The sequence below is a fragment of the Mizuhopecten yessoensis genome, unplaced genomic scaffold (genome assembly GCF_002113885.1).
Source record: "Mizuhopecten yessoensis strain PY_sf001 unplaced genomic scaffold, ASM211388v2 scaffold7473, whole genome shotgun sequence".
Lineage (NCBI taxonomy): Eukaryota > Metazoa > Mollusca > Bivalvia > Pectinida > Pectinidae > Mizuhopecten > Mizuhopecten yessoensis.
In genome coordinates, this window is record NW_018407065.1 from 1396206 (window position 1) to 1422224 (window position 26019).

Below are 26019 nucleotides of genomic sequence, written 5' to 3' on the forward strand. Positions count from 1 at the left end.
TGACTTTAAGTTTGAAATAGTTTTTCAAAATGGCGGCCGTGGCGGCCATATTGAATTTCTGATCGACCCGAAAAATAACAACACTTGGTCAGGGAGATGTCAGTAACCTTCCCATGAAATGTTAATGAAACCCCTTTGCCAGTATTTCAGTTTAAGTTGAACATGTAAAATGTTAACGGACGACGGACGACGGACGACGACGGACGAAGACGGATAACAATAGGTCACTTGAGCTTTAGCTCAAGTGACCTGAAAACCAAATCAATCAACGTATCAGGAGTAATCTTGTTTAAGTTAAAACCTACTGATATTGTATTTATTGCGGTTTGAAATTCTCCCTGTGGCACCTTGTCAGTGCGTGCCTACTCTATATAAACATTGTTTTCAAATCGATCTGTTAACATTGATATCTCATACGAAATATATAAATTATGTATAACTCTTGTGTTCGATGTATTGTGTAAATTGAAAGCGACTAGAATGTGACATGTGTGAAATCAGACTCACGGACACTGAGTTGTCGGTCGACAGCGAGGTATTGTACTGATATTGCGCTATTTCTGTTGTAGTTATCACCGGCTTTCCAAAAAAAACACTCACCACACTTGACGTTGGCTTCATGCCACTATCAATTGCGCAAACTTTCGTTTATACATTTTCAGTGTCTACTCGATTTAGAGTGTCATTTGACTAAATAGCTCATTTTAACTCTATACATCAAACCTTACCTTACCTGTTGGAAGTTGAACTAGGTATCATATCAGAATTATGTTTCGTAATTTTTACACATTAAAACATTGATACATTAGACTGTATCGAAAAGTTAAGCGCTGTACAGAGGTGGTCACGATATGCAAATGTCATGTTGCTATCTGCCAAAGTTATCCATTACATAGCGACTCAAATGTTGTCATATAAAGATAATTTTGTTGTGACGACGTAAAACATCGAACAAATATAAAAATATGATCTGTTTGCAGGATCGAAATTCACTTCGCAAATCCCAATCCAAACACAAAATTAAAAAAAAAAATCTATAAATACACATAAAAGTTTGTTTCAGCTTTGATAAATGACAAGGACCATATGAATCACAAGATTTGAAATCAGTTGGTTACATCATTACTGTATGACACGTCGTGTTTACCCTTTCTACTTATGATGTTCTGCAACTTTGCCACGTGGCAAAATGTACCCACCACCTTAAGCCGTCTAAAAAAAAGGTACCGGATCTCTTGGCTAATTTACAGACGTTGTTGTCGAGGTCACCTGTCCACACATACCCACGTACGGGGTCGAATATCCTGTTTTCCAATCCAAATAAAATCTATATTTCTATTTCCGAAGTCTGCTCACAGCGAACCTAATGGATTCCACAAGAATCTGGACCACCTCAACAAGGCTCAGGACCGATGCTCCAATAAACAGGCCTGTGGCTCCTCCAATATCGGATAGAAACTGATATTCCTAAAACAAAACAAATGGCTAAGACATTTATTTCGAAAGCAGCAAGTTCTTGTACAAATTATTTAAATAAAGTTTTGAAAGGAAATCCGTGTATAGATTTTGTTTATCCATTGAAATATGAAGAACACGTTAGGAATGTCTCAGACTTTCCAATATTTGTTTCAATAACATGGATCACTTATATCAGGTTACGTATTACCTGATATGGTGCCTATTATTCTTCTATTTTTTGTGTGAATGCACTTTGTGAAACTAACGTTACTTCGTTGTATGCAGGCTCGAGTAGTAGAACGTGCGTATAGGTAACGAAGAGTTCAAGATCGGACCAAAACAAATGTGATTTTCCTCGCCGAAAGAAATGCACAAGAAATAAAATAAAATTTGATATTAAATGTTAAAGAATTGGCTATTATTTAACACTTACGTCATACGAAGGGACCTCCTCGATATGTTCATAGTTCAGATCTTCAAAGTACACGTCCAGCTTCACGAAGTTGTCCCGAAAACTGCAATATATCGTCAGCAGTATTTGATGAACTACAACTTTTGTTTATTTTCATTGCATATACAATTTTGTAGTATTGTCAGTGTAACAGATCATATATTATTTTTTATGTTAATCCCTATGAGAAACAATATCTTGTTATCTTTTACATTCTCGTCCCCATAATAATGGTGGATATACGTGTACAGTATAAGGACTGTAATCGTGACATTTGCAAACTCAGTAAGTCCATCGACGCCAATTTTTCATTCATATATTCGTGTAGTCTAACATAAACTACCTCTGACCTTCCCGTTGCCATAACATTGTGACAACGGGGATTGTCGCGCTACTGTGGTCAGCTTATGAGTTGAGCATATATCTGTTATTGCAAAGACATTTGTTTGCAAAAGACTTTGCGCCATGGCATTAGGTTATGCCATCTGTAGCCAAAATAAAACCGAATTCAATCAAGCAATCGACCAGGTGTTCCGGTATCCCGGTATAAATAAAAATATGTGAGAATGTTAAAGTAAGCCGACATATACAGGCAATGAGGACACTCGAGGTCCACATTACGGTGTCATCTCACGAGACGCACGAACAACAGGATCATAAGACTTAAGTAGTAAAACACCATCGAAAAATAATGTTTGTGGTTGTTTTGTTCTTTTGGGATATACATCTACACATCTTTGTAAAAACTATGCCGAAGTTGTCCATTGATGATATAGCAGCAAAAGCATGTCACATGGCCGCGTTATTGTAACAGAAGGTTAACCAGTGAAAGACATAACTGAAAGGAAACATCAGATGATAGGCAACGTCTTAAATTCAATCTCAACAGATCATTTGAAATTGAAATTACTATTAAGATTTGGAAGATTTCGTTTGTATCAACATACGGTTTCACGGATTCTTCGGGTAGAGCAAACAGAAGAAAGTCCGTGCATGTGTATCCGGTTATGGTTTCTACTTTCGTCGCGCGTTCTGGATCTTCACAAATCAAAGGTATTATTTCATGGATCTGTTGAAAAAAAGATAGCCAAAATTGTACATGAAACGTCCCTTATTTATCTACAAATATTCGCTACGTTTGTTGTCGTATTTAGAACTATATTAGGAAATGGAATAAAATGTATTGCGTTGACGAACTCATTCACGCAATTAGGGTGACCGAAACGCAAATAAATAAAATATGATTTTTTAAAAACTAAAAAAAATGATTTATCACATACACATACTTGATATAATTATTGTCGTCATCGACAATAATTCAAATTCAATTGACTTTAAGAGAAAAATAAGTGGAATATTATTATGAACATAGATTTCTTACCAGGTATTCCTCGCGTGGCCAACTATGGCTCGATATTGTCTTGGTGTATTCATTTTCCCTGTAAATGTAAACAAGGTATTGAGCACGACATCAATTATAAACGAAGCTATAACAAATGAACCTGTATAATATAATATGGTATCGACTTCCTCCCGGGGACGGTCGTGTAGCGCAGTGGTTTGGTTTGGTATATTTTTGTTTAACGTCCTTATAACATCTAAGGTCATTTAAGGACGTGCCTCCATGTGTGTAGTGTATGCGTGCTTGCGTGTGTGTATGCAGGATATATGGTATGATGGTGTGCTTGCCTCCTTGTGATAGCGCGGATCTAATGCCGACTTTATAGTGCTATCTCACTAAAATACCATGCCGAAGGCCCCCAGCGCAGCATTCCGCCCAGTCACATTATACTGATAACGGGTGAATAACCGTGAAAACCTATTAAGTGAAATCAGATCAAAGGGGTACTTACTATGATTGCATGTATTATGTACATTTTATGTCTTAGCTGGGAATCATTGTGCAAGAGATTATGGAAGTAAACGTATTTAAAGAAACATACAAACACGGGTGAAAGCATGGGCAGTACAAATCACCCTTCGCCTGAGCCTGTCTGACAAGGACGGCACAAGGAACTGCAACACAAAAATAAGGCAAATATCACCATTTCTTGTAAATATGTCACAGAAATAAGATCGTTGAGGTACCAAACAGAATTTTGAAGGGAAAAACATTAAACGAAATTTAAATTTGTTATTACATTGCAACTCTCTTTTAAAATTCATAAATATATAACGCAATCATATCTTGGCATATGTTATATATATATATGGACATATGTGCGACATAAATGAAGATTAATGCATGTTTTCAGATAACACAACGATGATTTAGCAATGTTTTGTTATATTTAGTCCGAACTTGTAACCAAACAATAAAAACTATCCCAAATTCTTGGTCTGACTGTTTAATGTCATTTAAATGGTAATGGATAATGTGAATTTTTGATAACATACTGTTTAGTAGTGTGCAGAACGTCGAGTTATTGGTGGCGATGGATGGGTCGATAGACACGATAGTCGGAATACAGCCGCATATATCCTGTGTAAGTCTGATTTGACAAAGCTGCTCACACGCCTAAATAGAACATTACTATTTGTGTAATTCAATCAATCGCAAAACAATATCGCAAGCTTATAAGAACACACACAAACAAAGCACGAGTATATGCTTTCGAAACAAGTACTTGAAAAGGACTAAGCTAAAATGGTAACTGAGTCAAAGTGGGCATTGCAGTCTTTATTCGTATATTTATATTTACCTTCCCTTTCCTTAATACCCAAGATAATTCTAGACTCCTCAGAACAATTGATAGAAGTACGGAGTAAGAAGAAAGAACTATTTTCAGTATAACAAACGATGCAGACCTCCGCATGAAGAAATGTTGTTGCACCAAATTGCCATCTTGTACATTTGTGGCTTAACGTCCTAGCAATAACCAAGGTCATATGATGATGTGGTCAAAGGGTGACACCGACAAAGTGTTACAATGGGGGCATCAGATCATATTATTATGTTTTACCCTAAACAGAAGACGGAAGGAAACCCTAAGTTAACCACCCAGCAAAAACGTCAATTATTTTGTATCATACCATTTTTGAATATTCCACTCCGTATTGGTTGACATACTCCTTGTGATATTCACAACTCCCAATTGGAGGTTCCAGCCTCTGTATTTCTATCTGTAAACATAATCGAATACAACTCTATAAAGCATATCCTGTTTACGATGTATAAATGTATATAACATTTATTGAAAGCAGAAATAAGATTTAATCCTGAAACAGAAAGCAGCTTTCTTGAATTCGTTGATGTGAATAATAGATAACACAGGACATCTGTCACAAATACATATTGTATTTCTAATTATGTTAAAGGATATATTATTAATGCGACTATGCGGGTCACTTACGCGGTTTAAACCAATGGAGGTTCGACCCGGCGCTATATTCACTCCCTGCTCCTCGACAAACGGGTAAGAGCCTGGTTCGTGAAGCACAATTTTGATTCCATTTCCACTGCTTGATGGACTAACGTATTCGTAGGCCTCTATGTTTAGTATCAGAGTCAAGCCTACAGAAATATTACATGATGATCAAATAATACTTTCACAAAATAAATACTTAATTTTGTACATTTAAGTCTAAATGGTATATACCTAATTGTTTAAGATACAGTCCCCTTACTAAATGACCTTTATATCCATGACCTATACCGGATACCTTATCATGGATCATGGTGAAACTGCTTTTAGATAACGCTATAATCAGTATCCACTTATAGCAATATTGTGTAATATGGCTCGTATGCTATAACTGACAGATGCTTGGGTAATATTCTCCGATTACACCGACGATCACACGGAGGCGTATGCATCTACATGTATATGATGTTATGAAATTGTTTGTTTTTTCAGTCTTAACGGTCCCGCGACAAAGAGATATTAAATAAATAAAAAAAGCAAAATATTAACGTTTGCCGGTTTCCTGATTGAACCTGATTATAGTTGTCACGGGGAACTTGTTCAAAAAGCTTTTCATATTTTGTACATTGAAATGCTGAACGCTTAACAAGGAACAACAGCTTAGATTTTTCATATTTTGGTATGTCCCGACATAGGGACAAAAACCCACTGCTTTTCCGACTTTGACGAACGTTTAACATCAGGGGCAAACGTGAGGTAATGGCAATATTGGAGATATCTAATTCGAAAGCTTTGTTTGACAATTCGTTTAAAACGAGTTTGAAACTTTGGATATAAGACACGTAGGCACAGTTTATTTTTCATTGATTTCATTTGTAGTGCAAATTGAAGGGCATAATGTATTCTTCGTTGAAAGTGTTAGTTTGATAAATGATACCGCTTTGTGGTCCAGGTGTTGTGCTGACAAGGCTATCGGACTTGAGTGTGTAGCAACTTCCATACCGAGTACTGAATATTGGTGTGAAGAAACTGTAATACAGTACAAATAAAGATCGTTATAATATGTACATATATGATGGCCCACTTTTTGTATCATACATGTACCTTAGGACGTTCCTTCAACCAACCTTTACTGATTCGGGGTAAGCATTGCCTGCTACATCCCACTTCAAAATCGTACGAGGCGATCAAGGTACCCCATTTGCAGAATCAGAGATTTTCTGCCATGCTATTTTGCTCGAGGAAAAGAAAGTAGCCAGTAGTAAGAGAATTCAGAGATAGCAAAGGTTGCAATGGGTGGAGCAAATATATAGCAAACAATATTTAAGCCATTTATTTTTTCAAGAAATTAAAGTGTGGTAGTAAAGCGGTCAGAATACAGTATACTAAATAAGTATGCGCTGATAGTGCTCATCCTAGTCTTAATTTCATGAATTGCATTTGCTAACGTTTCATTGAAATCGTCTGATATTTCATTTATTTTGCGGACACCAAAGTGTGAGTGAAGGGACGTTTCCAATACCCAAGGGAGGCAAGTGTCAGTGGCCTATGCTTTACGTTAGACCTTCACTTTTGGGGAAAAAATTGTTCATGCTTATTTACCATAAAAAGGGAATATCTAACCTTGAATTACATATTTTGCTGTTGAAGGAGCAATGAAGCAGCATGTCGTCAATGTTATGTCCTAATCTTTCTATTGTGCTCCTGTCCAAAGGGAATATAAAACACGTTTGAGAATCACTTACGGTAAATACATAGAATAAACACGTTACGGTTTATCTTATTTAACGATGTACATAAAATATCATATCACATGTGTCTTTATATATATTTTTTCATGAATAAATGCTTTTCTTTACGCTTAGCAATTCATAATATAATGGCAAAATTTATATGAAGACAAACAACATGATTGAACAATATCATGTGCTAATAATTATTTAGCATTACTTACGTGTTTAATTTGCTCATTTCACTGATGATAAATAGGTTTCTCGTTTGCATGGGATCTGTCGGAATATAACTTAGCACGTCCCATCCATCTGTGTTAAACCCATGTTTCTCAAAGTTATCGAGAAACTTGAAGCCAGGGTGATTTCTGTCGATTTCAATATCCATAGACTGCCAAAAATATCTCATCTAGACGTAGAATGAAGCAACCAGTCAATAGGTATTGGTACATGTATGTTAATGTTGGTCTGTTATTTCTATGCATTTTTTAAAATCTGATTTTTCATTTATTTTATAACTATTTTTAAAACTACCAATCCTCTTAGTCATGTGAAATATTTTTGAGTACTGAATATTTCAAGTAAAAGTGTGAAAATGTCATCCATCACTATAGACGATTTGCAAAAAGAAAACATAACAATACAAAATGTTACAACATTAAGTTTTATGTCAAGCAAAATATAATCTCACTCTATCAACATTTTCCCCCTAAATGACGAAATGTACTAGTAAAACACCCTACCTGAGCCTCTGACAAAGTCAAAATCAGCTGCATGTCGGGTGATGTTTCTCTCAAGGACGATTTCGTTATTGGGTTTAGGTTACAAAATGTTATTCCTGGGAATTTCTGAACTCCAAATTTCAAATCCATTGTTGTTGTTTTTTGTGCAGTTGTAAATGTTGTATAAATCTGGGATAATTGAAAACAGTATCCCACCAATATCAACAACCACAGACTCAGCCACAGAATCTTTTTGTAGGTCTTTTTAGCACTCACAATATTTGCTATGCCATGAATTGTAGTGCCCATTGCCAATTCTTTGAGAACTGCTTGAAACTTTTCTTTTTCTTCATCTTTTGCAACATCGTCTGAGGGAATCTAACACAAATGGTATAAATAAATGTACATCCAGACTCAAATACATAATGAAAAGAGTGAAAAAGCATCTATTTAATGTCCATACTATGTGCTGGTAAAGATGTGTGTAATCCTTTCAAACTTACAAGTATTAGCGTAGAACATTACAATGAACTATCTAGGATATCCGAGTTGAATATACGTCATGTTTATAGCTTGCAATTATAATATACTAAACTCAATTCATTTGCTTTTGATATCTGATTTTTTTTTTGCATTCTTAACAATTATTCATTTTTTAATTCAAGTTTTAGTATTCTTTTCGTGAGCGTCCAGTGTACAGTAAAATAATGATAATAAAAAAAGCAGAATAGATGATGTTTCAAGTATTGTGTTGAGGGTACATATGATGACCCTATTCTGCAGACGAGCAATGACGTTTGGTCTTCATTGGGTTTTTTTATAATGCTACACGTTTGACATATACATTTCACAAAAGTCCACTTATCTATCTTTCGGGTGAGAAATCAATTGATCTAACAAATATATACATTAAACTCATATATTTTTGATATACTTGAAAATTATTCAACTGGTCATGACACCCCTACAGGTTGGGGATCGGGAAAAAATACACTTGCTGTTACCCACTGCATGTATCGTAGGAGACGACTAATGTGCAGAACCCCCCTGAAGTATTGGGGATTTGCTATGGTGTCCTCTATTGGGGGACACAAAAGCGACCAAATTAAATCTGCTGTGCCCATTGCAATATTTTGGATCTTTATCTTTCTTTCTACTTCTTAATACCTTTTATTTCCTAGCGCATTGCTTGGTAACACCTCACTTCTGGCCTTGAATGCTGAGTGCTTGCCCAGGTGAACAAACCATTTCCACAATTTTTTACGAAGAATATGAAATCGTGGAAATTATCGACGGTGAATTATTCAGTAATTACTTACATCGGTTTCATAATTCTCTATCTTTGTGTCTGCTTTCTCCATTTCAATATCCTGAAAGATGATGTGTATCATTATTATTATAATCAATGCTTAACGGCCCATCAACACAGGATAAGTTATTAGGGCCAACAAATGCTCGACAACAACAAATGCTAAATAAATACATCAAACTAAACTTAAAGGTAAAAAGATAAACGTCAATTTGAATACTGAAAGTGGCTATGGTGACTCAAATATTATTAAAAAGACCAACAGTTATGTTTTCGAAAAGAGATTTGAGATATGACATGTTGTTATAGAAATTTTCTCGAGTTGACAATCTAATAGCAAGTGCTTTATTGAAATGGTTCCTGACACGCTATGCATTGAGGCTGGACTTCACGTTTTAATAAATAACAAAGGGTAATGTATGAATGACTCATCCGGAAACGTATCAACATATAGCAATTGAACAATAAAACAATTAGCTGAAACTTATGCATATACGAGTAACTAGTCTGGGATCAAATGAAAAATTTCTCTGCTGTATTCATTTTTTACCACCGTCATATTTATCAATGTAAAGTATACATCGGAATATATAACATAGTTAAGGAAATGTTTTAATTCTGATGTTGACATTGCTTGCAAAATGTAAGCTAATTCAACTAATGATCCGGGGTTTTTTTCGGAATAAATTCCCATTCAGTTACGGTTCTGAAACTATGCGGAAAAATTGTTCAAAATGTGTTATACACGGCGTATTTTAACTATTAAATGAATAAAATAATTGATAACCCACCACTGTAGGCCAAAGATTCAGAACAGAATATACCTGCTTTTACCAACTGTATGGTTATAAGAGGTCCCTGCAGGTAGGGCGTAAGAATTGTACCTGCTGCCCGCATTGCATGATCGTAAGAGGCGACTAAATTTGGGATCTTATCTTTCCTCTTCTTTCTAAACAACTTTCTTCTTCCTAATGTCTCCCTTGACAATGCCTCACTCTTGGCCTTTAGTTGAGCGTTCGCCCCTGTGTTCAGGGCTTTGGGTTATGTTCCCTGGCCGAGATATACCATAGCTTATACAATTGGTAGTTTCTACTCCTGCTTAACGCTCAGCAATTTAGGAGTGGGACGACTGGTTCGCCCGTTGTCAGTATAATGTGACCGGGTGGGTGTCTTCGGCAGTATGATTCAGTGAGATAGCACTATAAAGTCGGCAACAGTTCCGCGCTATCACAAGAAGACGAACAGGAACATATCGCAGCCTTCAAAAACACACACGCATACACTACACGCATACACTACACGCATGCATCTTGCACACAGGGGAGGCCGTCCTTGAATGACCATAGCTGTTGATAGGACGTTAAACAATAATAAACCAAACCAAACCAAGTATGGTTTAAGAGGCAACTAATGGGGAAGCCCCATCCTGAATTATGTATTTGCTTTTTTATCCTTTATTTGGGGACACCCAAGTGACCAAAATAAATCTGCCGCATTCAACATGTGCGACCTTACTAAGGGGGTGCCTCCATGTGTGCAATAAATTTGCATGAGATAAAGAAAATGAAGGGTGAAATATTAAAATGATGCCAATCATATAGGTGGTATATGAAACGAGTGACATTATTTGTTGGTTTCACTGTAAATGACTGCTTTGGCGCGTTCCCTTTGATATTATATGTTTTAGGTCACCTGAGACAAAGTCTCAAGTGACCTATTGCGATCGCCTTTTGTCTTGCGTCGTCCGTCGTGCGTCCGTAAACAATTTACATTTTCGACTTCTTCTCCAAAACCCCTGAACCAATGTCAATGAAATTTTGCAGAAACCTTCCATGGACAAAATTCAACAAAAATGGTGGCCAGTTTGGTCCCCAGCCCCAAGGGGCCTGAGGGGCGGGGCCAAAAAGGGTTAAATTGACTAAAATTTCAAAATTCTTCTTCACAAGACCCAGATATGGTAGAATCAAATACTCTTCATAGATGGAAGGGTCTTAAGGTGCTTTACTAAAATTGTACATTTTATGACCCTGGGGTCTCACGTTTACCCCTGGGGAGGGGATAAACTTTACTATAGTTTATATAAGGAAATCACATTTTGGACCAACATTTGTTTAATTTCCATTGGAAGTAATTCAATTTTGGTTAGCATTATCAGTATTGGATAGCAGTTTGATAGTATGCACATATGAGCCCTGACTGACCCCCGGGGCTCATGGGTGGGACCAAAAAGGGTTGAATTGACTGAAATTTCAAAAATCTTCTTCTCAAAGACCCCGATATGGTAGAATCAAACACTCTTCATATATGGAAGGGTCTTAAGGTTTATGACCCTAGTGTCTCACGTTTACCCCCTGGGGAAGGAGGGGGGATTTATTAGAGTTTATAATGGCAAATGATACTTTGAATATTACATGTTAATAACTTGATTGGAATTATAACTCTGAGTTGACAGTTTGATGCTTTGAAAATTTTGAGCCAGCCCTACCCTAAAGGGTTGTAGGGTGGGGCCCAAAGGAGTCAGTGTGCTAAAATTTCTTCATTTTCCTTGTTTAGATTCAGAGGTACTAGTTTCAAATACTTTTTAGTCTTAAATCTGTATGCTAGATATTGAATAAGGTGGTTTTATTGTTTTTTGTCACTTTGAATAATATTTCTTTTCGTGTTAAAAACAAAATCAACTCTCTGTATAAATGTATCAGGTGACCGTTAAGGCCCATGGGCCTCTTGTTTATTAAACGTCATCAGACTAGACTTTTGCTGTCTGCGTTGACAAGTTATGTTAATGTCTACCAAAATAATTGGACTTATTTGATTTGGTTTTAAATGTTTACCGTCACAATAACAGATAATGTCATTTTAGGACGCCTGCCAATGTGTGTAATGGATGCCTTCAATCTGTAAGTATTGAAGACATAAAGATTGTAAAAACAGCTGTTATCCTCATACAATGCATAACTACTTTTTCCACAACATGATGCTTGAATACAAAGCCTCCCACACGATAGAGCTAGTATTTAAGCATTTGTACAAGGGAACACAAGTACAGTTTTTCAAGATATTTTAAACTTTATCGATAGTTACAAATTACCTGATAGAAATATATAAAAAAAAATACTCATGTGTCCTTCAAAGGGAAGGGTCACACCCTTCATCTATATATATTGAATCTGTTTGGCGTCGGAATGGTCTCAGTCTCAGGTAAGACAAGGGTGGAAGACACTAAACAAATAAATAAAGCTTCCTACCTAACCGGGTAATAATGCCTTCACCGATACTGATGGAGTTCTTTTAATAAAGATGTAACCCCCAAATCTACCCCCTTAACATGCTCCTGCACTCGGTCAAAAGCTGGCTAAATTCTCATGTATGTAAATGTATCCTAAAATACGATTTACAGGATCAAGTTAACAAAAACATTTCTAAAGTCGCTCTAGACCAGAAGTGTGTTGATGCCATTTGACAACGGACAAGCCGAGAGACGCCTTAATCAGCTTATCGGCAAGTTTTGCCCGTGCAGAAGGACAACTTACGTTTCCTGTGGGATCTTCTGCATGCACCTTGGCCATATTACTATCTGAAATAAGTCAATATTTCTGCTGTTATGAAATGGTTTGAATACAATATTCAGCAGAACAATCGATATTCAGTTATACATTTCTCCGAGACTATTATATCTGGTCTAATTATAAAACCGAGTTCATGTTATATGTTAGTCCGAATTATTCTGACGTTTTATTAACTTTTTTCATATCGGTCTGTCGTCGATTAACGTCAGAACTCTGGCCCTCTATAATATGATGGAAATATGCGACCTGCGCCCGGAGCGCACTTCAAACTGATATTTTAGACACAAATCGTCACTTTCACACACATGTCGCACATGGATCGAAATATCTATTCTTTATGCACAAGGTGGTATCAATAACATGTTTCAAATATCATTACGAAAAGTATTTTCCAACGTTTTCTATACCAACCCATGATTTTAATGGAAATTAGGCCATGAGCAATGTCACATGACTTGACGAGATCTCGCGTTACCGAAGGTATTTCCCAGCGTTATGACGTAGGCCGGCGAGTTTTTAGTCACGTGGCATTAGAAGGCGGGGCTATCAAAAACCTCGAGTAAAACAGTGTAAGTTTGAAAAAATATGTTTTTAGTGATTGTATTGGTTGTTTGAGGCATGTTATGTATGTTCATCTTGTGCATAAAGAATAGATCTTTCGATCCATGTGCAACATGTGTGTGAAAGTGACGATTTGTTTCTAAAATATCAGTTTGAAGTGCGCTCCGGGCGCGGGTCGCATATTTCCCGCATATTATAGAGGGCCGGAGTTCTGACGTTAATCGACGACAGACCGATATGAAAAAAGTCGATAAAACGTCAGAATAATTCGGACTAGTTATATGTATACGTGCTAATAATAGTATCAGCTGATTACACGTCCATTCAAACAACGTTCATATTAAAATGTAGAGGGTTAGAAAAGCGATGACAATCGTTAGCATACCATATTGTGTGGGGTTACTATTTGCGTTAACTCGAGAATATTTATTCAAGTTAAATTAGTTAACAGTCATGTTTTGTAATCTTGACCTTTGTACTGAGGGTAATGCAAATAGAACGCGATAGACATCTAGTAGTTTGATCAATATGACTACATGATTTAAAAGTTTGATCTGGAATGATGGAATCGCACTGAGCCGACAAAGAATAACTAAGTCTCCAAACGCCTTTGGTGACTTCCTTTTTAACTTCCGTTTTAAAATACAAAAATATTATTATTGTCCTTCTGTCTTTCGGCGCCATTTTATCCGACACATTTCTTGGAAATTGCTAGTCGGATTCTGACGTATTGACTGGCCGGCTTAGAAGTGCATTCAATCCTTTTGGGCAACTGCGTATCTAAGGCTACCGCTATAGGTTTTCAATGGTTAACATTTTGAATTGGTTTGGTTTTGATCTAATCAGTTATATAGGTGTATGATGTCACTTACAACACTACCAACACCTTTCCCTTGTACGACTGTTGGAGGTAATTATTATTATTTTTACATGTTTAACGGCCAATCGACACAAGAGAGGTCTTTAGGGCCATCAAACAAATGCGAAATGACGTCAAACAAACGTAAATTAAGGTAAAAAACAGACGCCAGTTCGAATATTGAAAGCGGCTATAGTGACTCATACTTTTTTTAAATGACCAACAGCGTACGGACAGTTGAAAAGTTATTTTTTCAAACAGAGGTTTAAGACACGTAATGTCAAAATAGGATTTTTTTTCTCGAGTTGACTGAAGGTCAACACAATCTTGTAACAGGTTTCTTACTGTAAAAGGTAATTGACATGCTATACATTGAGGCTGGTGTTCACGTTTAAATAATTACCGATGGGTGATGTATGATTTATCTACCTGGAGACAGGCAAGGATAACCTCGTCTCATTGTTGCTAGGATGCCATTAATCGAAGTGGTTTAAAATCAGTAAAATGAAGTTTAAAATCAACAGGTAGTAGCAGTAGGGCTGCTTTAGCAGCACGATCGTCTTTTCCATCACTTGGTTTGTCCACATGTACGGGAACCCATCATAATGCAATGTTACATTTTGGGATATATTATGTTATAATGTTAATATTTTTCAAATTGAAGTATTCTTCAAATTTCTATTGCGAAGGCTTTATAGAACAGACAAAGAATCAGAAAATAAATAACTGATTGTTGCTCATTATTTATTTATTGCTTTTGCTGTAATATTCGACGAATATTTCAATTCGACAACTATTTGTAATTTACAGTTTTCGAGCAATTTTGTAATATAATATGGTACGTCGGCCATGAGGGCCTAAAATTAGCATTGAAGAAAAATTAAGCAAGGTTTTTTTTTTCTTAAAAATGATGGTAATGTAATACATATTTTCGACTCATCAGTATATGTTAAAACCTCACCATCGCCGTAGATAAAAAAAAAATGTAAACCGCTTATTTAAACTGATTGCGCAAACGATAATACACGTGTGATAAATTTCAATACGAAAGCGGTACGCATGAACAAACTAGCAAATTGCAAATGTTGACCACTTTCTTTTAAAAATATTTTCGTTTAGACCTTGACCAACCCTGTATGTAAATAACCTTGACATTTTTTGTGGTAAAAAGATGTTCGAGGAAAAATTCGGTTATTGACATCATTACATTCTAAATGGTCGTCAATACAGAAAAAGTCATTTGGGCCAATAAAAGGTCGATAAAACATATTAAAGGAGATATGTACGATTCGTATTCAATTCTAACAATACTTTTTAATCATCCTGGAAATAGATAATATCTATTTCGTATGACGTGTTTTAGGCCGTAGATATATAAAGGACAAAACATTTTATGCTACTTAATCTTACAATTTCAAGATTTAGGAAGATATTGATATTATTAATTCACCAATTTCATTGACCATTATTGTTTCTATAGAGTCGAACCAAGTGTTCGATATAAAGAAATCAATCTCTTACCTTTGATGCCGATCTCAAAGCTCAAAACGATCATAGGAAACTTGCACCTACTGGACGAACAGATATTACGACGAATGTCGTCATGACACCCAAACAACGGTTAACGATGTTTGTCAATTATTGATTACTTTTTTAATTTTTTGTTCATGAACAATGAATTAAAACGTTAACAGCTGTTAAGGCTTGGTAGTTAATAGTAAAATATTTATTGTGTAATTAACACTGATCACGATATAAGTAGAATTTCAGGTTTCGGACCGCTTCTCATGTCAAACTGTTTATCAGCAAACACACCTATCAGATGTATGCTTGTACAGTTCAGTTGTTACCATATCACAGAAGAACTGACTAGGGAAATATGAATGTGGACAAAAAATCTGATTACACGGCTGGTTGTATCGATTGATTGCTTTCCATTAGAAAATCTGTAAATTGAGCAAGATAAGCATTAGTACTAAAGTATTGCCAGGCATTATCAACTCAGAAATGCCAACAGTGTCTTAATATTACGATTTCAATGATAGCTTTTACAACAAAACCAAATGAAACGAGGTTTGAGAGATACATGTGGATTATTTTGCTTTATTTGATTTAGTGTCATAATAACGGCTAAGGTCATTAAAGGACATGCCTCCGTCTATGAAGTTGTCAATGCAATAGTTTGGTGCATTTGCATCCTTGCAAAGAGGAAATGCCGACCTTAAGAGTGCTATTTTAAATGAAACACCAAGTCGAAGGAACCCACCAGTGTTCCAAATAAATAAACTGTTGAAATTAGGACAGCAGGTCAATTATCGTTTCTTCATTGTGTTCTTACATGTAACAGAAGACAAGGGAATAATATTTAGCAGGGAACCCCAAATCGGAGTTGTTTATCTTTTCCTCGAACCTACATAGGTTCCAATTAATCAATAAGTTGTGAATAAAATTGTAAATACCGTGCCATTCCTCAAACAATACATATGTTCAATATGGCAAACATAAAACCATGAATTTCTAATGAGAGCCATCTCCGATTTATAAAACCTTTTTCATCAACATACAAATGACTCACACTAATCAATATCTACTGCATACACGTTAGTCCTACATGGTGTACCTTTATAACACATTAGTGCAATACGTAAACGATCCAATTATCTTGCAATTCATTGTCAGTGGGCATACACGAGCTCTTGGTCTGACCTTCGATCATGTGACAGTCAAGGCTATGTACGACGTATGCATGACTATTTTACTTTATTTTAAATTACACATAACATTTTCATTGTCAATATTACGTATACAAGTCTTTACATAATGTCATTAATCAAATATATATATATATATTTACCAGAAAACCACGCTTACAGATAACATGAATGTCTTATCGAGCCTTCTGGCCACACTGTTTAGGTTGGACATGGACAAACGTATGGTATCATAATGTACATGTAATCTTCAAAATTATTTTTTATTGGTGTAAACCACATAGTTGTATTTTACAGCTAGTGGTCCATCAGTCCGGAAGGTTGGCCGTAAGCCTTGTAGCTGGAATTCGTTCTGATACGGTTACATAACATACTTATTAACTGTGGTATTTATATTGATAAAGACTGGTATATGTACAGTAAACTGTGCTTGAATTTCTTCAGTGGCATAACAATACAAAAGCGTGATGGCTTAATCTGTTAAATGCCATTTTCTTATTTCAGTCAAGTTAGCATGTCATTTTATCAATCAAAATAGAACCTAACAAACCATCTGAAACAGAGTTGTCTATCCTTAGACCGTTAAAAAAATGCATAGATCATGTTAATTGCATCAGCGTAGGAAATGGAAGATGGGAAGCAACCCCTACTTATAACAGCTACAACGTGGATTTAAAGGTCATTTAGAACTTCATTATTGTTTCAATTAAGAGGTCATCAATGTTTCTAAAATACATTTTTTCAAAGTCAAAATATACTCTATTGATCATTTAATTTAAATAACTATGGTGAGTGTTGGTATATATGGATGAGGGGTGGGGATCTCAACCATTTTCAAAATATAACATAACTTCTTCAATTTGACCCTGCCACTCTGTCGCCTGCGGGATGTACACACTCTGTTTTTATATTAAATTGATGCCCATTTGCCTTAAAATGCTGTAGAATATATTTAGTTAAGATCTCTGTCTTGGTACAGAAGGAAAAGAATTGTGAAGATTTACCTCTATTTCTATTATTTGGCTTTGCCCCTTGAGAGGCCATGCCCATCGTTTATTCAATATTGAGTCCCTTTTGCCAAAAGATGCATCAGGCCAAGCTCGGTTAAATTCCTTCCAGAAGACGAAGAAATTTGAAACATATTCCCCTATTGGTCCCCGGCCTCAGCCACACCCTTCCCAGACTAAATTTGGCCGGAATTCTCAGAGCCGAAAACTATTATTTATCAGGTATTTCATACATTTTGTGTGTGGAATTACACTTCACGAGATGGATTTGGTTTTCGCCGTGTGTCCTTGGGGGTGACTGAAACCATTCGACGATTCCCACAAGTAGCTAAGTCTGCAATTAGATCCTTTAAAGTTCAGTCATAGATATCCGTCTCAGCCTTGATAAAATGGTTCTTTTAGAAGAAACTATACCCACTTAGGTATCGTTTAGAAAAGAATTGCCGGATTAAATTAAGGTCGCTGACCACTGAATGTAAATGGCAGGTCTCATTATTATTTGTTCCCTAGTATAAAGGTCACTCACCCAACATGATATATGAAACCAATTTGTGGAAAAAGCCTGGATGGACATGTAGCTTCCATGAGTTTTGATATAATTGACGTTCTGATTAACTAGCATGTGAATATGATGCTTCGAGCTTTTAGGAAGGCATGGCAAATTGTATCAGCATAACGCCGTTCGACATATGACTAAAGTGAATATGATTAAAAAGATATGAAATATCAATTACATATATATATAAAAAAACAAAATGATGATAAGAAATTAGTTCTTGCAGTGTTTTTAAATGATAAGTGCATTATAGAGGAAAACTCATCCTGGGATATTAATGGGGTTCTTTATTTTTGTTTGTTTAGTTTGTTTCAAAACTTAACTCCCATGTGATTTGTATTAACCTTGTAAACCTGATTGTACCTAAATCTATCTCCTGAAGGATCATCAATGCGAACAAACTTCATAGATTGGATATAAATCAGTATATACTCACTGAATCTCCTTGGATATGAACTCAATAGACCAAATCAACCCAACAGAACATCCTATATCCCCCAGTACATGTACTTCCAAACACTTAAAACATTGAGTTTTCATACTTTTAACCTTTATCACCACTGATGAGATTTACATTATTTGGTTACATTGAGTTTAGCGTCAATTAACAGCTAACGTCATCTATAGACGGGCAGCTATACTAGTATGTGTAACTATATTCGTACTGGAGGCGGTGTGATGGTGTACTTGCCTCCTTGCAATATCGCTGATCTAATATCGACATTAGAGTATTACCTCACTTGAATACCATGCCGAATGCATCCGGCATAGTATTCTAACCGATCTTCTTATTATGTCAACAATTCAAAATATGTTTACTTTATTTGACTTTCTGCAATTCAAAGAAAACTTTCAAATAGGGGTACTCCATATCTTCTTATTTCTAGTGGCTATTTTACATAACAAGGTGTTGGGCTCTGGTAATGGACTATCGGTCCCCGAAGTTAATTTGCATAAGACTTGTAGGTGGCTTTTTTCTGTCGGGTTTTATACGAAATATGACTTTAAGTATAAATGATCTTTTGAGACAAAAATAAATAAAATTGTAACGTTATAAAAATTATTATAAGCAACTTTTTGTTTTCACTGTATTTGGAACATTCTAGACATTGGGTTTACAATCTTTTGACCTTTCATACTGCACTTTTGAGACCGATATCACCGAAATAGTCCTGGGATGCTGTAAAAGGGTTTTTTGATGATACAAGTTATTGTGAGTTAATTCTATATCCGTTATATGCACTTTAACCTTCTCACCGAACTCCTGCAGGCTCGGGTCGTTATTAAAGAATTACACTGCGGCGTCTTCCATTTGGTATTTTACAGATGAAACACTCTTTGAATACAATAAGGTAAATACTTCTACTCGGTAAAAAAAAATGGCTTAAGAGTAGAGGAACACCTAAGTACATGTCTACACTAAAAAAACGTATTCTGACAACGGACTAACACAGCGAGGCACGACCGAAAAGAAGGAATAGTCAGGGGAAAAAAACATATATCAGAGGCCTATTTATTGGAATTAACATTAAAGTTACAAAGATATATATAAATAGATATGACATATAAGTAATTTGCAAAGAGAAAGCATTTTCCAACGCTACAATGTTCAAAGATAATAACCAGCACGGTGCAATATCAAAACAATTTTAAAGTAGGCATATCAAGACACCAGCATAAAGAAAATACAATACCAAGGTAGATATTGATTATTATAATATAGATAAACTAAGCCTGAACCATAAAGTTAAGAACACGTTGTATTCCGTTAGACGATCAGACGGATTGATAAGCATAGGACCCCCTGTGGAACCGTGTTCGTTCTGCACCCTCATGTTTGGGATATAAAATAAATTAATATTGATATGCACCACCCATTGCAACATTTTGGACCATCGACTCCCCACCCTCCACCCTCTCCCCCTTGGAATCAAGGTGTTTGTGATATATGTAAAGTCTGGAGTCATGCTGGTATCTGGTTGTCTTGTCAGACCTGGAGTATATTACATACTGTGTCCAGGTGAGATAAATTACTTTAAAAAAGGGTCATCACCTATAGGCACCATCTTCATATGACTTTACATGTAGCTATATAGGAACAGTCAAATTATATGAATTTGCATATGTAGCTATGGTCACCAGCTATGTGACCTGACATGAGTAGCTATGGACAGCGTTATATTATGTACCATTACATATGAAAAGATAACCACGGTATTCATAATAGTATGACCTTACATTGCAGCTGTTTCCAGGACGCAAATCCTTAACTCAATTAAATGGATATAAGCCTTTGCTAAGCGTCATATTGTCTGATATTCTATGTTTCTCTAGGTTTTATACGTAGACTGAAACATTTTGGACGAGGAAGTAATGTTTTTTTCAACAGTGAAAGATGGGATGGAGTTTGCTCTGGCTTGTATTAATATTAGCATTATGTATTCTTAAAACAGCTACCGCTCCAAGTTCAGCGATGTCGTTACTAAATCAAAGTTATTTACCATACATCCGCGTACAGACATTCAACCATATCGTTGATCGAAGTCTGTGATCGTCGTAATTTCTAACCGATTCTATTGAGTGCATTAAAAATAGAAAATAGCACTCGACGAAACCTATTTCTTTTCCACTTGTTATCGCACATGTCCGCCCCCTCATAGGGCGTTGTGTGTAACACCATTCCATACAAGTTATTATCGCCTCTATTTAACAAGTGTCATATTATAATTCAACTGTGTGAACATATATTCTCACAAAAATGATTGAATCGTGGAAACCCCATCCATATCCTAATATAAGTCGGAGTTCCACGAAAATATTAACATGAAATTACCGTGATGCAATATTTCGAAGAATGTTTAGGTTTTATTGCTTTCTTGATTTGAAGCTACCTGCAGGGTCATGGGGCGTACACCATTCAAGTTCGAATTTATCTGTCGTAGCCGTTGCTCTTGGACAATCACTTTGAATCGTTTTATACTGCTTTCGTTACAACTGTTGCTTTTAAACAACCTCATTTATTACAGAAAATAATTAATCATTAAATTTAATATTGATATATCAGGATTTATATAGTTATACGACAGGAACCTTAAGCAATTTTCGTTGACTTTGAAAGACTAGTAAGACGAAACAAATAGCTGTACTATGTTGTGTAAGTACAAGGTATCAGCCGTGTACATGAAAGTTGTCTAAGCTGTCCCCGAGCATGCAGGGATCTCTTGTTTATCGAACATCCGACAATTTCGAGCTAAAACCGTTCTTCTGTTGTCACCAACATGGCTACACAAACACGTTGACATAAGCTTAACTTTTGACTATAATTTATGAATAATAAATTTCATGATGCAATACATGACACGTTAATGGTCCGACATCCTCCCTAGCTCAATACTTTTGTAACCCACGCACACTCTCAAGTGATGGTGGATGTTTGAAAGCAGTCTGGAGATATTTTACGAGCATTTTATCTAAAAAAATATATATAACGATAAAGGTAATCACACATACAGAAATATGGTTTATTGTAGTTTTTCTTACGTTTTGATATCTTCCTATCCCGAACAGGTTAAAATATCGTTTAATTTTATTTTTTGATTCTAAATATAAAACATATCTTCAAAGTTCACCCATTTTATCCGCGAAGATCTTTTCCTTGGTGTACGAGTGACGATAATAACATTTGAAACCTATTCCCAGTATTTTCATATCTTTCATAATCTGCAGGATAATCATATCTTAACTTCACGCGGGCAACCAGAATGCTGGATACTGGTACTTTTGACAGCACGAGACCGCCAATCGCCGTTTATTTTGTCGGTCGGCATGTTTGTTAGAAGCCATGACGCTTTTGAGGTAAGTCGTATGCAGCTTAATCGTATGTCCTAATCAGCCCACCCCTCCGAGTGGGGCACTCAGTAGTATAACTGAACATATTTTCAAACCTATGGTTTCACCTCCGTAGGTTAAACAATGTTATACCTACCTATGTGTTAGGTTAAAAAAAATCATGATTAATATTTAAACGGTACATTGAAGTGCTAGATTTCAGAGGAACCAGAAAAGTGTCCAATTGGTTTAGCGTTCTTTTACTTGAGATAAAGACACCTCTTCGAATTTAAGTAGGAACAAAGCACAAACTTCTTTAGATCACAGAAACAACATCCAACGCGAGTTCGTGTTTAAGATATAAACTGCATCGTTTGTGTCATAATCTTCTCAGATATCTGAACTTCAATTACTTGATATCATAGCAGTATCACGGACTTAAGATTGTTTGCTTGAAATATATATTCAATATGTTTTCAGTACATAATACATCCAAAAATGTCGAATTACTAGAAATGATATATGTTACAGTATCATATATGGCTTGGTAATTTAGAGCCTTCCGAAACATTAACAAAAACAAAAACACAATGTGTAGAATACCGGAACATAGTTCGAATGCACAATACATAGTTCCACCCCTGTAGGTCGGAGATGGCGAAATAAGATGAATACACCTGATATTGCCATGTATCATAAGAGGCGACTAATACGGGAACCCCTGCATAATTGAGGATTTGTTTTTGTGCCCTCTTATTGGGGAAAAAAAGCGACCACATTTGGGATCTCTATCCCTCTTCCTACTTTAATCTTCCTTTTATTTTCTAGTGCCTTGCTTGGCAAAACCTCGCTTCTGGCTTTAATGTTGAACGTTCGCCCAAGTGGGGAATGCTACTAAAGTCCTTAAAAATGGTAGTTTTTCTTACCTACTTACCTTTTAGCATTTAGGGTAATGGAAACAACTGGTTCACCCGTTGTCAGTATTATGTGAACGGGAGGAATGCTGTGCTGGAACCGTGCCTTAGGCATAGCATTTCAGTGAGACCGCACTCTAAAGTCGGCATCAGATCCACGCTATCATAAGGAGGAAAGTACACCAACATACCCTGTCTCTGACACACATACACAGCACACATGGAGGCACGTCCTTAAATGATCTTAGCTGTTAATGAGACGTTAAACAAAATAAAACCAGACCAAAACATTGAACTGATGATAAATAGATAATATATATACATGTATATCGAAAGTCACTTAAACCACTGTTAATACATATACATATACTATTACACTGATAATAGTTAAGAATATCCTTCCACAAATTATTTGCGTGATTTTTCTTTTGCTAATCTATGGAGGGGAGGAGCCCCATCTCTGATCGCCTGTGATAGAGTACAATCCTCGTGTGTTATTGACGTAGACAACTAGTATTGTGGTGTATAGGACATACGTCTCCTGGTCCGATATGAACCAAACGTGGATAAAATGTAATGTGTTGTTGCAAATTGTTGCTATGTTGCTTGTCTATTTTCGTTTCTTCAGTGTCCCTTTAGCAGAAGCCCCCAATTTTGTATTGACCCACATTAAGTCTCTCTCTCGATATCGCGCACTGGGAAACATGTATTTTCGTTTCCAGAACAGCCTGATTCAAACTTTTAACTACCTTGACCTTTGCCGTTAAAAGAAATGGTGTCTTCATCGTACCAAGTACTACAGCCTTACAAAGTTTGGTGAAGTTCAAATAATAAAGTTACGAATGGATAAGGTGATCACGTCTAAACAGACGAACGGACAAGATTTCATGCTACGTTCAGTTCAAGACGATGAAGGACTGCTACTTTGTGGATCTTATAAATCAACAATGTGAATAAATAATGTTCGTGAAGTTAATGTGTTTGTTGCACAGATATGTTTTAAGGTGTTATGTTTTGTTATTGTACCACAATAAATCCTTGCTGTGCTTGATACATTCAGACTTTAACACCCCCGCGAAATATACAGGGCTGTAGCATTATCTGCAGTTTCAAAACGTATCAGGAATTCTGCATAGCCGGTGGGAACTGGTTTATCTGACAGATAAAGTTTTATGATCGTGGATATAGATTGTTTTCGGCCTTAGAGCTTGCCATAAAATGTAGTTTATGCAATTGCAATACGTACATAATATATGGTTTTATTTTCATTCAAGCCCGTTGGAAGTTACACAGATCTAGACACAGCGTACAAATAAGTACTTAAGTCATCTAAACGTAGAAAACAACTTGTTTTTGTCATCTAACCTTTCGCTACTAGCTTTCTGGATAATCATGTGTGAACTATTCATTATGCATACACTTGATAAATTTATAATTTCCCAAAGGATGCTGTGTATGTAGAGAAATTGGAGCATTTTGGATTATACACTAATAACACAGTGTGGTTAATATGTCAATGTTCCTTGATTTCTGACAACCTGACTGACTTTTGATTAGCTTGACTTTTTTATTACTGTTCAATTTGTATATCGTTTGCTCTGCTTGATATTTGCGCCGAATCGCTTTTTATCGAATCATTGATGTTAAAAGGATGTACAACGTAACGTGAATAAGAATAGTACATATATACCTTAGATCTGGTTACAAAGTTTCCGGTTGCAGTTAATTCATTGTTATACTTTTTTACAAATTCAATACTAGTTCTTGACTTCGACAGTTAAATTAAATATAGCATATCGCCTACAAATTTAACACACGATGCTTCGTTATCGATTTATATGCAGAGTTTTCATTTGATTTATATGGTTGGAATGTGCAAATCTCCAAGAGGTACCTGTTCATTATTTTGGGAGAGAAAGGACCTGCTGTACTGCACTGCATGTCATCAAAGACAACTTATATGGCCCCTACAGAATCTGAGATGTTCCTCAGTATCCTCTGTTTTGACGACATTGAGGAAACTAACATGTATCAACTGCCCAATCGCAACATATTGGACCTTAATCTGTTCTTTTCTCGCTTCCATGTCCTTCATTTTTGGTGGTGTATCCCTCTCTATATAACCGTAGTTTTGCCGTGGACGTAAAACCCCAAACGAAAATAGTCTCGAAAAGGTTAGAGCACTCCAGAGAGACCATTTATTACTTAAACGATGGACCAGAAGACAACTCAATCTGTACCACAGTGAACAAAACAAGTGACGAAAAAGATTTTTTAAAGTTTTATGGACAATTTTCTCATTGTATACATGAGGCTTAACAGATGGAAATCACATACACTGCCTGTACACGAAAACTGCCTTACACTATAGAGGTTATATCTGCTGTACCAAACAATGGCAATCTTTTAATGTTAGATCAAGATCCAGTAGCCACGAATTCAGCGTTCAAACGTACAATACATACTCTTGTTAAAATATATTTGTCTGCAAAGAGTTATTCTGTTTGCTATCTATCCGTACATATCCCTGTCTGTAGGTTAGCCCGTAATGAGTTAAGTTAATAATAAACTTGCTGTGTTTCAACGCCATACTCATCACGTAACATGGAGTGAATAATAGTAAGCAGAATCTTAACTGTTTACAAATGCTTAATGAATTTACTTGATTTGTTATTTGCTAACTCTTTCAGCCCTACTTATATTCTATACATATAAGATGTCGAGATTATCTACAACCTCATAATAATTAACCAAATAAAATCATGTCTGTAAATCAGTCAGCCATGCAGACAAACAAATAAGTATGTCACTATTAATTTGCCAACTTACACATGTATGATATTAAAGTAACAATCATTCACCATCAAATTTGAACATTTTCAAAACATTGTTCCATTCTAAAATCATCTCGATCAGCAGCATGTATTCTGTAAAGGAGAGGACGCTGGTTTGTTCAGGCCTACACGGTTCAGCCACAGTACT

At 36.0% G+C, this 26019-nt stretch overlaps 2 protein-coding genes across 2 annotated transcripts; both read right to left on the reverse strand.

Annotated features, from left to right (window-relative positions):
- Positions 1-233: 233 nt before the first annotated feature.
- On the reverse strand, positions 234-6451 carry LOC110453649 (degenerin-like protein unc-105). Its single transcript, XM_021502690.1, has 9 exons — positions 6212-6451; positions 5263-5423; positions 4943-5032; positions 4307-4427; positions 3853-3925; positions 3291-3348; positions 2857-2978; positions 1892-1973; positions 234-1467 (listed from the first exon to the last, which is right to left on the reverse strand). Exons 3-9 carry the CDS (start codon positions 4943-4945, stop codon positions 1336-1338), a joined length of 591 nt encoding a protein of 196 aa, XP_021358365.1. The 5' UTR covers positions 4946-5032; positions 5263-5423; positions 6212-6451; the 3' UTR covers positions 234-1335.
- LOC110453585 (amiloride-sensitive sodium channel subunit gamma-like) lies at positions 5123-9594 on the reverse strand. Its single transcript, XM_021502567.1, has 8 exons — positions 9586-9594; positions 9046-9096; positions 7748-8104; positions 7229-7413; positions 6877-6978; positions 6212-6303; positions 5263-5423; positions 5123-5128 (listed from the first exon to the last, which is right to left on the reverse strand). Exons 1-8 carry the CDS (start codon positions 9592-9594, stop codon positions 5123-5125), a joined length of 963 nt encoding a protein of 320 aa, XP_021358242.1.
- Positions 9595-26019: the final 16425 nt, after the last annotated feature.

Excerpts from the sequence above, each read along its gene's own strand:
- LOC110453585 (XM_021502567.1), bottom strand. Across the intron at positions 6,979-7,228 it reads GAAATGAGCAAATTAAACAC|GAGCACAATAGAAAGATTAG; the intron begins GTAAGTAATGCT and ends CCCTTTGGACAG. Across the intron at positions 6,304-6,876 it reads TTAGATATTCCCTTTTTATG|TTTCTTCACACCAATATTCA; the intron begins GTAAATAAGCAT and ends ACTGTATTACAG.
- LOC110453649 (XM_021502690.1), bottom strand. Across the intron at positions 3,926-4,306 it reads GTTCTGCACACTACTAAACA|TTCCTTGTGCCGTCCTTGTC; the intron begins GTATGTTATCAA and ends TTTGTGTTGCAG. Across the intron at positions 1,974-2,856 it reads CCCGAAGAATCCGTGAAACC|TTTTCGGGACAACTTCGTGA; the intron begins GTATGTTGATAC and ends GATATATTGCAG.